The sequence below is a fragment of the Marmota monax genome, unplaced genomic scaffold (genome assembly GCF_021218885.2).
Source record: "Marmota monax isolate L192 unplaced genomic scaffold, Marmota_monax_Labrador192_F-V1.1 WCK01_AAM20220418_F8-fsc00009, whole genome shotgun sequence".
NCBI lineage: Eukaryota > Metazoa > Chordata > Mammalia > Rodentia > Sciuridae > Marmota > Marmota monax.
The window spans coordinates 5,428,952-5,442,465 of record NW_026694710.1 but is presented as its reverse complement, the minus strand read 5'-3'; the positions used below and the strand labels follow the sequence as shown (position 1 = coordinate 5,442,465).

The 13,514-nt window shown below is 32.3% G+C and overlaps 1 protein-coding gene across 6 annotated transcripts in view; it reads left to right on the top strand.

Moving 5' to 3' along the window:
* Pcdh7 (protocadherin 7) overlaps positions 1-13,514 on the top strand; it is a 397,839-nt gene that overhangs the window by 245,115 nt on the left and 139,210 nt on the right. The window contains exon 3 of one of the 6 annotated variants that reach the window (XM_058572376.1): positions 5,346-5,372. The exons of the other annotated variants lie outside the window; for them this stretch is intronic. Within the exon in view, the coding sequence (XP_058428359.1) occupies positions 5,346-5,372 (27 nt within the window). The remainder of the gene's footprint in view (positions 1-5,345; positions 5,373-13,514) is intronic. 6 annotated transcript variants of the gene reach the window in all.

The following is a 13,514-nucleotide window of genomic DNA, read 5'->3' as shown; positions in this document are numbered from 1 at the left end:
TTTTAAGAGAGAGAGAGAGAGAGAGAGAGAGAGAGAGAGAGGAGAGAGAGAGAGAGAATTTTAATATTTATTTTTGGTTTTTCGGCGGACACAACATCTTTGTATGTGGTGCTGAGGATTGAACCCTGGCCGCACGCATGCCAGGCTAGCGTGCTACCGCTTGAGCCACTTCCCCAGCCCCTTACCTTATATCTTAATGCATACATATATTTTCATCTATGTAATTAAGACCTAGTTTTCTGTTTAATAGGAAAGGACAAAAGTAATAATATTCTAAAATATATTTACTATGAATAAATTTCTGCTATTCTTTAGACCAAGATGGAATCTCAAGATATTTAAATGTGGGGATAGCTTGTGGTAAAGTGAGCGCATGGCCAGCATCTAACTTTCAAATCAGATATGCTACTTGTTTAATAAAGAGGTAACTTAGAAAATGTCAAAGGAAAAAAAAAGTTCTCTGCTTTCACTGATTGCAGTCCAAAATCTTCACTAAATTTGTATTTTACAAATAAAAGTAAAACAACTATTACCAGAATTGAATCTTTAAAAATCTATACAACAGGAAATATTCATATTCAGTTTTCATATTCAAATGAAAATAGTGTAGCTTTATTTTGTATAATCATTGATAGCTTTATTTTCATCAAATTTCATTGCATGCAGTGTTCGAGAGATTTCTTAACCCCTAAAATGTTAACATATTTTTGTTTCTATATGTATGTGGCTTAGTATAAATCAAGTGGCAGTAATCAGTATGCATTTCTTGTAGAATGGAAACCTAAGTGACATTTTGAAATATTTTAATTGCATGTTCAGAAGTGCTAGTGGATATGCCAAAGTGAGAATAAGATCCCAAAACTAATTAATGTGGCTTCATTTATCAAGAGCACTAGAGCTGTTATAAATACTAATAATAGAATTGTAACAGTATATTTCTGTTTGTTGATACTCAGTACTGTCATAGTATATGCCCCACACCACTGAGTTGGAGAATGTCTTCGTGGTTATTTAACAAAAAACATTTTACATTTCTCTGTAGTAAATTCTGAGACATCCAGAATTTGGCCTTCTTCATCTTTCACTAGTGTCCATAGTCCTGAGACTGGTTGATTTGAAAAAAAAAATAATAACTATGTTCATTGTTTATAGAATTAGAGAATTAAGAAATTCAGTAAAACAATTCTAAGTTCAAATACTAATAAGTTCAAATATGTAAAATACAAGAAAAATATATCAATGTTATGAAGGAGGTAAAAATGAACTGAGGGATGGTGTCAATATGTAGAGGTTAGTAATAATTTAGTCAATAGAGACTATTCAGAAACAACAAAGGCTACAACATTATATTCTTGGATAATGGCCTCACCTTTCTTTCTTTTCTTGGAGATTTCTGAAATATTGGAGTGTATGTTTCACAATATTATGAGAACATATATAAAAAGTACTGAATTAAAAATTCTAGATTTGGTCTTGAATCTGACATTCCTTGGTAATTTTTTATTTTTATATAGCTTTATTCTTAGACCTTCAGTCTCTTATACATAAACATAAGGGATTTGGACTCACTAATATTATAGATCTTTTTGACTGGCTCTAGAATACCACGATTTTCTGATCATTAGCATAGGGTGATTAGTGCCTCAAGAAAAGAATAAAGTTGGAGTAAAACTTAAAATTTCCAACTGGAGCCAGGAGTAAATTGCCTGTAAACATGTAAACATGTAGTTCTAGAAATTTATTTCTAGTTCCTATGAGTCACCTGTATAGGCAAGCAGTTTTCTTCTTCTATGACAGCAAAATTTCTAGGATAAATCCAAAGGAGAACCCCGTGGTAATAAGGCAATACAGATAGAATGTGGCAAATGCAAGTTAACTAAAACTGTCATTTCAGGGAGACAGAAAGGCAGCCATAGATTAATACAAACTCTTGAAGAGAAGTAGTCAACAAACTTGAGCAGCATTTGTTGTCAGTGGGTAACGGGGAGATTTGTAACACCATTCAAAGAAAGGAAAGGTATACTTGTGAACTGATTATGTGGATTTGCTTATAAACTTTACCTGTAAGTTTGCTTAGAGTCCTACTTTTGTAATTTAGCTTTTGTCTTTATTTCTATCTAAGACATCAAGTTGGGAGTTACATTGGCCAAATAACTCATAAGCTAATAAGCTTGATTTTGAAGAAACATGTCATAACCAAACATTTAATTACTGTGGCTTTTTAAAATGAAATCTTAGTCTTGTAGATGAATCATCTTGAAAAACAGTATAATAGTCACCTGGAATAAATAAAAGAATTGAGATAAATATATTTGCTTCTTTCCCAAAAATTGAGAAAAAGTCCACAAATTGAGTTGTTTTTTAAAAGCTGAAATTTTTCTTCTACTATTATGTTTTAGACATGTATGTTACAGGTTTTTAAAATTATTTTTTGGACCTGCAATTGATTTCTCCTTGCATGATAAATGACAGCTACTGATTACATTAATATTCAGATCTCTGTCCTGTCTTCCCAAGAGGTCATTTTTAGTCTTTTTCTTTTTTAATTAGTCTTCTTTCTCCTGAGATTAGGATTACTTTTATCTAAAATAAAAAAGAGTTGTTAGCTATAAAGACCTTAAAGCACTCAAACAAAATAACCATTTCCACTCTAAATCATCAAATTATTTAAGTAATGTAGCAAATGTAAAAAGAGAAACTTGTGAGGAATGTATAATAAATCCTTGTTTTATTTGTTCCCCCCACAAAAATCATCTAATGGTCCTATAATATCGTTATGAAGAAATGGTTGAGCAATGACAAAGGTGATCTGTGTACAGTTCAATATTTCTACCTAAAACTTAAAATTATTCTAACATTATCAGACTACACTTGAGAATATCCTCATATTGGGCATAATATTCTCCAATACATTATGCTATTTTACACCTTCAGAGAAACTGCAATTTCCATATAGGTAGGGTAGAGAAACTGGCCCTGTCCCCAGTCCATTCCTTTATGATTTTATGATGGAGAAAGCTAATCAATATTATGATTAGACTGTACTACAAAAAATCTTTCTCTTCTTCCACCCACAGGGAAATGGAAATAAACAAAGAGCAACAAAAACAAAACTCAGTTCAAGTCTAAGAACTAATTCATTAATAAGAGCATGCAACACTTATTTCTTTGCCTGCTCACCTTAGAATATCATACAATTAGTTTATAGATGATCTAAGGAGATTAGAAATAATCATCCATACTTATAGTATGCCACATTTCTATTGAAAGTATTTTTGCTTGTTTACCTATTCCTGATATCTTTTCTATAAGGGTTCCCAGATAATGCTCAAAAGCTTCCGAGTATAAAATTTAAATTAGATTATATGAACCTCATTTAATAGCTGTACAATGTGGTGAATGTTATTGATAGTATCTCTGGGAAACTTTGTCATTAGTAATAATTTAATTATGCTACATAATTTTAAGTCATGATAATGGCTTATAAAATAGCATTTTCTTTCTTTTCTAGATACTTACATAGGATCAAAAATAAATGAATATATTTAATTCTTACAGATAATTTCAGGAGTATTTTGAAGCTTGGTAGCGGCATAGAAACATTTTATTTTAAAGATTACTTGGAATATGAAACAACAAATAACACTAATGCATAGTCAGATACTAATGAGATCTAGGAAGTGCCTATTACGGCAATTCAAGAATGTGTGCCAAGGAGAAAAGAATCTCCTAGGTACATTAGGAAATATTTAATTTCTAGGAATTACATTATATTGCAAATGGTGGTGGTTCACTAAAATTACTGTCAGGATGAGACTAAGCTAAGGGTGAAACATAAATTATTTTAAAAGCCAGATTTGCATCTATGAAAACATGGAATTCCCTGGAAAGCACATAAATATGAGTTGCATAAAAATACCCATTCATAAAAATTGTGCATCACCCAATTTGGCCATATGAATCACCACATGAGAAAGGGATATTAAACCATTAGCCATCATGGTAGGCAGATGGAAACTGCATGATAATAGCGTGTGATAAAAAATGAGGGATGCATTTTGTGGTAATCACATTATTTTGGCATGTTTATGCCCACAAATGTATCTATTCTAATTACCTACATGGTGAAATATTGAAAATAATTAGCATATTGTAATGTGTTAGATAGGTGGATATATGGGAGGATAGATAGAATTATCACCTACATATTCTTAGTTAATTATAAACAATTGTATACACTGTAATCTGAATCAAATTTAAACAGAGTTCTCAGCTTATGAGAAACCTAACATTTTCCATATGCACTGTCATATTCCATTATTTTCTAATATTCATATTTCATTAGCATTTAGTACACAGGCCTTGGGGGGGTTTTTGAAAAGAATTATAAATATATTCAATTTCTATATTTGTGAACAATTTATCATTTAAGTTACCATCAAGGCCTAGTTAGTTTGTGTAATACACTAAATTCATTTAAATCCCTCCTCTTTTACTTTTGATATGCAAATATTTTCACTTTGATGTTGTAGCAATACAAATTGAAGTTTGCAACATGAACTGCTAATGCTAATTTGATTACTTTTCTATTAGTGCTGAGTGCTACAAAATTAGCAAGAGATTGTTTAAAAAAAAATGAAACTGGGAATGGAAGAACTCTTTCTCTGCAGGCCCTCTGCAATGATGGTAGTATTAATGCATGTACATTAATGCTTGATGATTCTTATACAGCAATGACTAGAATTTTGAAGATAAACAATTCAAGACTTTTAGAAAACCTGATGGCTTGATTTCTTTATTTAAATTGCAATTCATCAGAGGTCCTCACTCTACTTTTTTAACAGGTCAGAGTTCAAGTCTATTGAAAGTATTTCTTGCAGATGATTTAGAACACGATCTATTTTAAAAGCAGTAAAAATTGTTTAATATAGTAAGGAAAAGGTGCCAGATTTGAGAATTCAACACATTTTTGGTAGAAGTGGATCAAGCTTTAAAAAAAAAAAAACTTCTTGTTTCTTTGTTTTATTTGATAAAGTTGAAGAGATTTCTAATGGCAAGTATGATAGATATATGTGGTTGTAAATCAAACTATGATAGGTAGACCTGGAGGCTGTTAGAAAATGATTTCTCTCTCCCTTTTTAAAGTAGAAAATGAAACCTCACCAAGCATATATATCTCACGAATATGTAAGATTTCCCAGTGGTGGTGCTGCAGTAATACCTGCCACCTGTAGTGTGCCTGCAGCATGCATGCAGCTTGTCTGTGTATCATGAAATGTCTGTGTAGTGTCTGTCTGTAATTTGCATTATGCCTGAAAGTCTCTATGCTCATTAACCTTTTACAGGTGCCGCACCATTCCAAGGAACTGCAGGTACTAAAAGAATGGGCAGTATTTAGACACCCTTAAGAGATAACCTCTTTCTTTACCTACCCTTGGGCAATGGAGGTCACTGCACTGTTAAAAGACTCAATGAGTGAGATACAAACAACCAACTGAGAAAGTGAACCAGGCTAGCTAATGACTGAATGAGGGCCATGCTGTACACTGCAAACTTATTGGTGATTACCTGACATCCTTCCCCAAATCATATCTTTCAAGTAAAAAGAAAGAGATGGAGAGAGGGAGAGAAATGAATCAATCATTATTCCTACGTCATGAAAAGTTTTTCCTCAAGATGTGACTAGAAATATGCATTGGAAGTTATTTCACATGTTGTTTATTTTTTGTAGTGTGCTCAATAGTATAGTTGATATCTGAAAATGTAATACAAAGGTCGACTAGATTAGAATGCTGATAAATAGAGATTAATAATGGACCAAGGGATCATGAACAAAATTAATTACATTAAGGATTAGATATTGAATTTTATTTGTCTAATTCTTTTTACAATTATATAAAAAAATTTAATGTAATATAGTCAATTAAATAAGATCAAGCTTTTGGAATTTTACTTTAATAAAATTTTGAACCTAAGGAGAAAAACATAAGCAGTGATATGGTCTCAAAAAAGTGGGGCAATGTGTGTATATGTGTATCTGTAAATATATCTACCTATCTATCATCCTGAAATTCCAGAATATATATGTCCTTAAATTCCATATGTAAGGAAAAATGAAAGATTCTCACTCTTTTTAGTTAATTCCTCCAAATAGTTTTTTTTCCTTTTGCAAAAAGTCACATTAGTTTACATATACATACATTCCCCTCCCTCCCTCCCTCCCTCCCTCCCTTCCTTCCTTCCTTCCTTCCTTCTTTCTTCCTTCCTTTGTTTCTTCTTCTTCTTCTTCTTTGTTTCCCCCCCCCCCAGGACATTACTTAAGAATCTACCTTGTGTAAACTTTATTAAGGAGGTATTATATAGACTTGGGCAAAGCAATCATATAATCCACCAGTCTTGTTATAGTTGATGAATGCTATTGTGATTATAATAATCATTAATGTTTTTAAAAATAAAGACGCCAATGATATTCATCTTTATCCTTGAAACCATTTTCAAGGGATAAAAGTGGGCACAGCATCTTGTGGGCCCTCTTCTATTTGAAGACTTCACAATCTAAAACCCTGTCTCATTCAACCTCTCATTTAAAAAATGAGAACTCTTGAATAAGTCTTTTATGCAAACTGTTAATAATAATAACCCCATGTGTCTTAGTCAGCTTTTTCACTGCTGTGACTAAAGGATCCAGCAAGAACAATTTTAAGGAGCAAATGTTTATTTAGGGCTCACAATTTCTGAGGTCTCAGTTCATAGACAGTTGGCTCCATTCCTTAGAGATCAAGGTGAGGCAGAACATTATGGTAGAAGAGTGTGGCAGAGGAAGGCAGCTCACATTGTGATCAGGCAGCCAAGAGACTACACTAGCAAGATGCAAAATATATACCCCAAAGGCAAGCTCCCAGGGGCCCATGTCCTCTAGCCACACCCTTGCCTGAGGCCTTCAGTCACCACCCAGTTAATCCCATCAGGGGATTAATTATCTGATTGGGTTAAGCATCTCATAACCCAATCATTACTCCTGTAACATTTCTTGCATTGTCTCACACATGAGATTTTGGGGAACACCTCACAAGCAAAGGTTAAATGTTTTCAATATTGCATTTGAAATAGACATCAAGGAATAAAACTGATTCTTGTGGACATTCTGTGTTCTTTTGCTAACTCCAGATTACTTATCTTGACTTCTTATGTTTTTTAACTTCCTCCTTCACTGAATACACTTAAAATATTGTTAAGGATTAAGATTTTATCTATATCATATATATATATATATATATATATATATATGTAATTTACATATAACTAATATAATAGAATATATCATGTTTGTAAAATATAAAAAACGAACACAAATTTTCTTTATTAGTGAATTTTTAGTAAATATTTATACAAAGATTTCATGCAATTATTAGTCATGGAGCTCTCTTTAAAACTGCTCCTGTGTGCTGGTTAGAGCCCTGGCTTTGGAGTCAAACATACAGGGAATCAAATATTAGTTCTGTGACTAGCTGATTGACCTTGGGCAAATAACTAAGCCTTGCAAGGCATTCATTTTCTTAAAAATAAATAGGGCCAATAATTTTTCTTAGCACATGAGCTAGTAAAATGGAGCATGGAGCATCATTTTGCATGGCTATTAATGTTTACTTAGCAGATGTCAGCATATCAGCCAGTCTTTTTTATTCTTTATATTTCAAAGGGGTCAGTTGAGTGCATCATATTCTCAAAAGGAATATTTTGCATTGTTTCGTTTTGTTGTGCACAACAATGGATAATTCCAAACACAACTGAATATTAACAGCATCCATGGATTTTAATATTTCTTCCTGCACTGGCCACACAAAAAGACTTGGGGTGATCTTAACAGGATACCTCTGTTTAACAATTCTTTACAGTTTTGGGGAAAAGTTAATATATTTAAGCTATGAAGTATCATCCAAAGAAAGGAAAATAATGCATGTAATCCTGCTTCCTTTTGGGCTTCTTCTTTTTACATTTTAAGGCAAAATTTCCAAGTCACGAAACCATTAACTTTCAGATGGGGTTAATTATTTACCGCAGCCAAACTTAGGGAGTAGCCCTTGTAATTTTAGAGGCCACCATTTGTGTTCTTGTAGATCATTTACGTCAAAGAAGGATTTTACACTACCAAGTGGGATGTGAAGAAAGAAAAAAAAAAAAAAAAATTGACTTCAAATATATGTAACAAGCTGTGTTACTCCCTGCCCCCAACCACTATTATTAACATCAGTGTCCACTGGGGGAAATTTTCCTACTATTTTTCAACAAATAACTTCCAGACATGAAACAGCCACTCAGAACTACCAAAAATGACAGTCTGATTATTCAAACACTAGTTTTTGCACTTCTCATGTGCAGTGTCTTAAGGGGATAGATAGATACTGTACTTGGCAATTTTTAAAGTAAATTTAAGAAATAAGGTATTCAGATAAATTCAAATTGTGTTATTATGCATGGTCTTTGAAAGGTGAGTCACAGTATCCCATGAATCTAATGCATCCATAACCCAGACTGAATTAAAGTTTATGGAGAAGGGATCATCAAAGTCACAAGATACTTTGACCCGGATAATGATGGTACATATAGCATGCATTAAACATGTTACTTCCTTAATTATAGGGAAAATCTGTCTCTAATGTAAGTATTAGGTAATTGTGAAAAAACTAGCATTGTCATATCTGAGCATTAGATTCACTGTCTCTTTAAGTTTTGATACTGTCTTACAAGAAAAACTGAATTAGGACAAGAAAAATATTTAATTTCATTTTTATTATTGTTTTATAGGCAGGACATTATTTTATAAGTTTTGAAAAAACACCTTCCATTTAAATTTTTAGCTAAATAGTGATGATTTTTTTAAAAAAGGCTTAGGGTTGGAATATTTAATTAAACACTAAAAGACTGGGATAAATGTTTTTTAAAAAACTGCAATTTCATAAATGTTTAGAATAGGGTGCTTTTATTGAGGGTGTATGTTCTCGGTTTACAATATCCCCAAGATATTTATGGTCTGGAAACTGGAAAATAAAAAGGAAAGCTAGGTTGTAAATTATTTGAATAGAAAGCATACATGTTTGAATTGCATGTATACTAAATTGCCTAGTATTGGTAGAGTTATCTGAAATGCTAAAGAAAAGTTCTATCTAGAAAAGCAAGCCTGATTGGGGGTGGTGGTGGGAGGATGTTCTCCTGCTTGTTTAGGTTGGAATAAAAATCTCTCAGAAGGATTATGGATTCTCAAAATCTACAATTGCTTATTATCTTTTTTAATTGCGTATAGTATTTCCTTAGGGAAAAAAATTGCATTCTTGCCTTTATTATATTATGCCAAATTAAAACATTTGGACAGTTATAGAATTTAATTGGCCATGGGACATGATGACCTGAAGTCTCTGTGTTCTCAACAGTCATCTCTGGCTCTTTCAGGTCAGTGTCACTGAATAGACAACACTACCCATGACAGATTTGTGACATAATGCTGTGGTATGAATAAGCAGCCATTGAGAAGCAGATGAAGAGAAGCAGATTTGTTTTCATTTGTCTTTATTTTGTACCACCCAAATTTGATTCTTAGCTTTCAAGAGTCAAAACCAAATAGAAAAATAGAAATTTATATTTGGAAAGATAGTAGATGACAAAATCATATTTGTATAAAACTAGATCAGCTTTCTAACATCCCCACCTAAAGGCATGAGAGAGAGGAATACCATGAATTCTATGTAGTTATTTGAAAATAATTTATATGTGGAGTTGCTCCTAATAATGTTTAAATTTAATAACAAATGAGTTTATGTGTTCAAGTTTGTACTTTTTCTGCAATGTCTAGGTGGAAGACAAAGTATACTTTGAAGATGTTTAAGGAAATTGCTATCTTTATTAGAAATAGATAGGATAATAAAATTGTACTTTCAAAATCAGATAATTATACTCAAAACTATCACCAAAATTGGCCTGGCTTAGGAAGCTAAAATATTTCAATTTACAGATCTGTTCTATCTAATACAGCAACTAGCCAATTGGGACAAATGAACGATTGAAGTATGGCTAGTTCAAACTGACAAGTGCTGTGAGTATTAACAGACATACCAGATTTAAAGGATTTAGTATAGACAAAAAGAATGAAAAATATCTTATTAGTGATTTTATAATGATTACTTATTGCTGTAATAATATTTAGCATATATAGGTTTGAATAGCATTCATATTAATGTCATTTTCACTTATTTGCTTTTGTAAAAACATGTATACAAGGAGATTTTCTATTTGTTGCTGTCAGGTACAATTTTCATTTTATTTGTATTTCTCTTGGTCAGAACTGATGCTGACAGTGTTTCTCTTTATGCACCAAAGAAAAATTCTGGTCGGGCATGGTGGTGCATGCCTGTAATCCCAGAAATTTGAAAGGCTGATGCAGGAGGATCACAAGTTCAAAGTCAGCCTCAGCAAATTAGTGAGGCCTTCAGCAATTTAGCAAGATCCTGTCTCAAATTTTAGAAAAATAAATAAATAAATGGAAAACATGGGAGATGTAGTTTAATGGTAAATCACTCCTGGGTTCAAGGTACAAGGGAAAAAAAGAATAGAAAAATTCTGCAACCTAAAAATAAGCAATGAAGCAAGTGTATGTTGATTTTGTATTGCTATTGTAACAAATTTCCATAAACTTAAAGTAATACTAATTTATTATCTTTTAATTCTGGAGTTTAGCAATACAAAGTGGATCCCACTGGGTTAAAATCAAGATGCCAGCAAGGCTGCATTCCTTTCCCAGGGTCCTAAGGAAGAATTCTTCTTGCTTTGTTCAGTTTCCTTTATTAACGGCCCTTTCTTCCTGGTATTCAAAGCAACATTTTATCAAATACTTCTAACATGGCAACTTCCCTGATTCTGTCTGTCTCTGCTTCCCTTTACACATATAGGGACCATATGGTTACATTAAATCCACCTAAACAAACCAGGGACATCTTCCCATCTCAAGGTCAGATGATCTGCCTCTTTAATCCCAGTTTTGTCACATAATCTGATATACTCACAGGTTCCTGGGATTAGGGTGTGGACATCTTTAAGTTCTCATTATTTTGCCTAGTGCAATGTTTATACATATATTTACATTTAATACAATAGATAAATATATAAAAATCCGTCTATCATCTCTCTCTCTGTCATCTATCTTATGTTCTCTCCTTCATGAAAAACATCAATGTCTTTCTTCAGACTGTCTTCTGCCTTTCCTTTTTGGTACTGATTTTGTCATCATCTAAGACCTCTAAATATTTATTGTAGATATATATATATATATATATATATATATATATATATATATATATATATATATCATTCAGATAGTCATAGCCAAAAGCTAGTACATAAGAACATAGGAACACTAAGTTGTCTATTTTAACTTGGTGGCTCTAATTAGACCAAAATCCCTCAGAGTTTAGGATCATTTGCTATATTCCTCAGGTAGATTATTAACTAATGCAGCAGACACCCAGAAAAAACAGAGCGTGAATTCCAGTGGGTAAGCACATTTTTCAGCATGGAGAGAATCACTAGACCTTTCATGAAGAAGAAAAGGCTTTGAAACAGAGCAAAATAAAGGAAAGAAGAGAACTACTATTTTGCCCCTCCAAGAGACTGTTAGTTTAGCATACCTGCTCAGGCCTTTTGAAATTATCTTGGGACATGCTACTGTTAAGTGAAAAGTGGGTTTGCTCAGAAACTATGCCAGATATTTGGCAACATCTTATCAGATACCAGGAAAACTTCAACTTATTTTAAAAGTATAGTTTATTAGACACATTTTTCACATTTGTGTTTTTATATATTAGAAGATAACTAGACTTAATTATACCACAATTGTTGAGAGTAGAAGTCACAATTTGGTCACTGTACTTTTACATAAAGAACTCAAAGACTTTTTCTAAATAATTCATGGTTTAAGTTAAGCCTGTCTTTTAAGATATCTCCTACTCTGAATTACAATGTTTAAATTGTTTTCTTGTTGTCAGAATTGATAATGATTTAACAAGACTTAGGATCACTATTCATTTGCCCTATTGGACGAAGCTAAATTGGGTACTAATTGCCAAAATTATAATAGTAAAATTAGTAAACTCTAAACATAGAGATTTAGATACCATGAGTATTTTTAAAAGCTGAATATTTTTTTTCTTTTGTTTAGTATTGTTTTCTTTTTTTTTTTCTGCTTTGCTCACACCAATGAAATGAAAATCATCACTGTTCTGGCAAGTTTGCATTATTTCCATGTAGAAGATTTTAACTGGAAATGTACCATATAAATACAGATAAAATAAATTTGAGGAATTAAAAATAAATTTATTTATAATTCTGTATACTTATGAAGCTCTCTACTCATTTTAGAAGTAATTATTGTAAAAACTTGTCTATTCAGTATTAGTAATAAGTTATGAGATGAAAGGAAAATACTATTTTCTGTAAAAATTTGTTCAGAGTAATTTCAACCCCAACTTGGATGCTTTTGTTAGATTCTGAAACCCTTAGTGATCTATTTCAGTAAATTTAGAATTTAGACTATATCTATATTATTTCAAAAATATTGATGTGGATAGTACTAAATTTCAAATATTCCTGCAACAGATAAAATCCTAAAACTTTGGATGTTAGAGACAGGTGGAATTTTGAGGCACTGATCAAGGCAAAAATGTATGTATTTTAATGCATGACAAACTACGCAAAATAATTGTCCACCGATTCAGATATGTGTGCCTCAGAAACATGTGCCTACACAAGTTATCTTTTCTAGATGCATGACTCTAATATTGAATACTTTCTTTAGCCTAGCTCTAAATGAGCATATTATGTTAGTGATAATATACGCTAAATGATACAATTGTATTCAAGACATTTTTAAGGAACACTTACTAAAGGAAAGTCAGTAGGCCAAATTATCAGATTTTTGTCCTAATTTTTACTAGGGAATGTGAGAAATAAATAATCATAAAAACCCAAATATATTTCAATGTTTTTTTTGCCTGGGTTTGGTGGCCCATGCTTGTAATTAGTGACTTGGGGGGCTAGGGCAAGAAGATTGCAAATTCAAAGCCAGCCTCAGCAACTTAGTGAGGCCTGAAGTAATTTAGCAAAACCCTGTCTCAAAAAAGAAAAGGATCGGGAATGTTGCCCAGTGGTTAAGCACCCCTGAGTTCAATTCTCAGTACCACTCCCCAAATTAAAAAAAAAAAAGGATTTTTTTTTCTTTTATTGGTGGTAGATTAGGCAAATAGAAATAAATCTCTAAAGGAACTAAAAGTGGTAAGTAAAATATAATGAGCAACTTAATAGAACCATTTTTAAGCAAAATAAGAGTCCAAAGTAGTAAATTATGAACTATTCTAGGGAAAGTTTGGACACATTCACAAAGAATATGACCTTTGCAATAGACTTTGAAAGTTAAATGGTATTTGGCCACACTCAGAATGAAGGGAGGGCTTCTTGTAAAGAAAACTGTC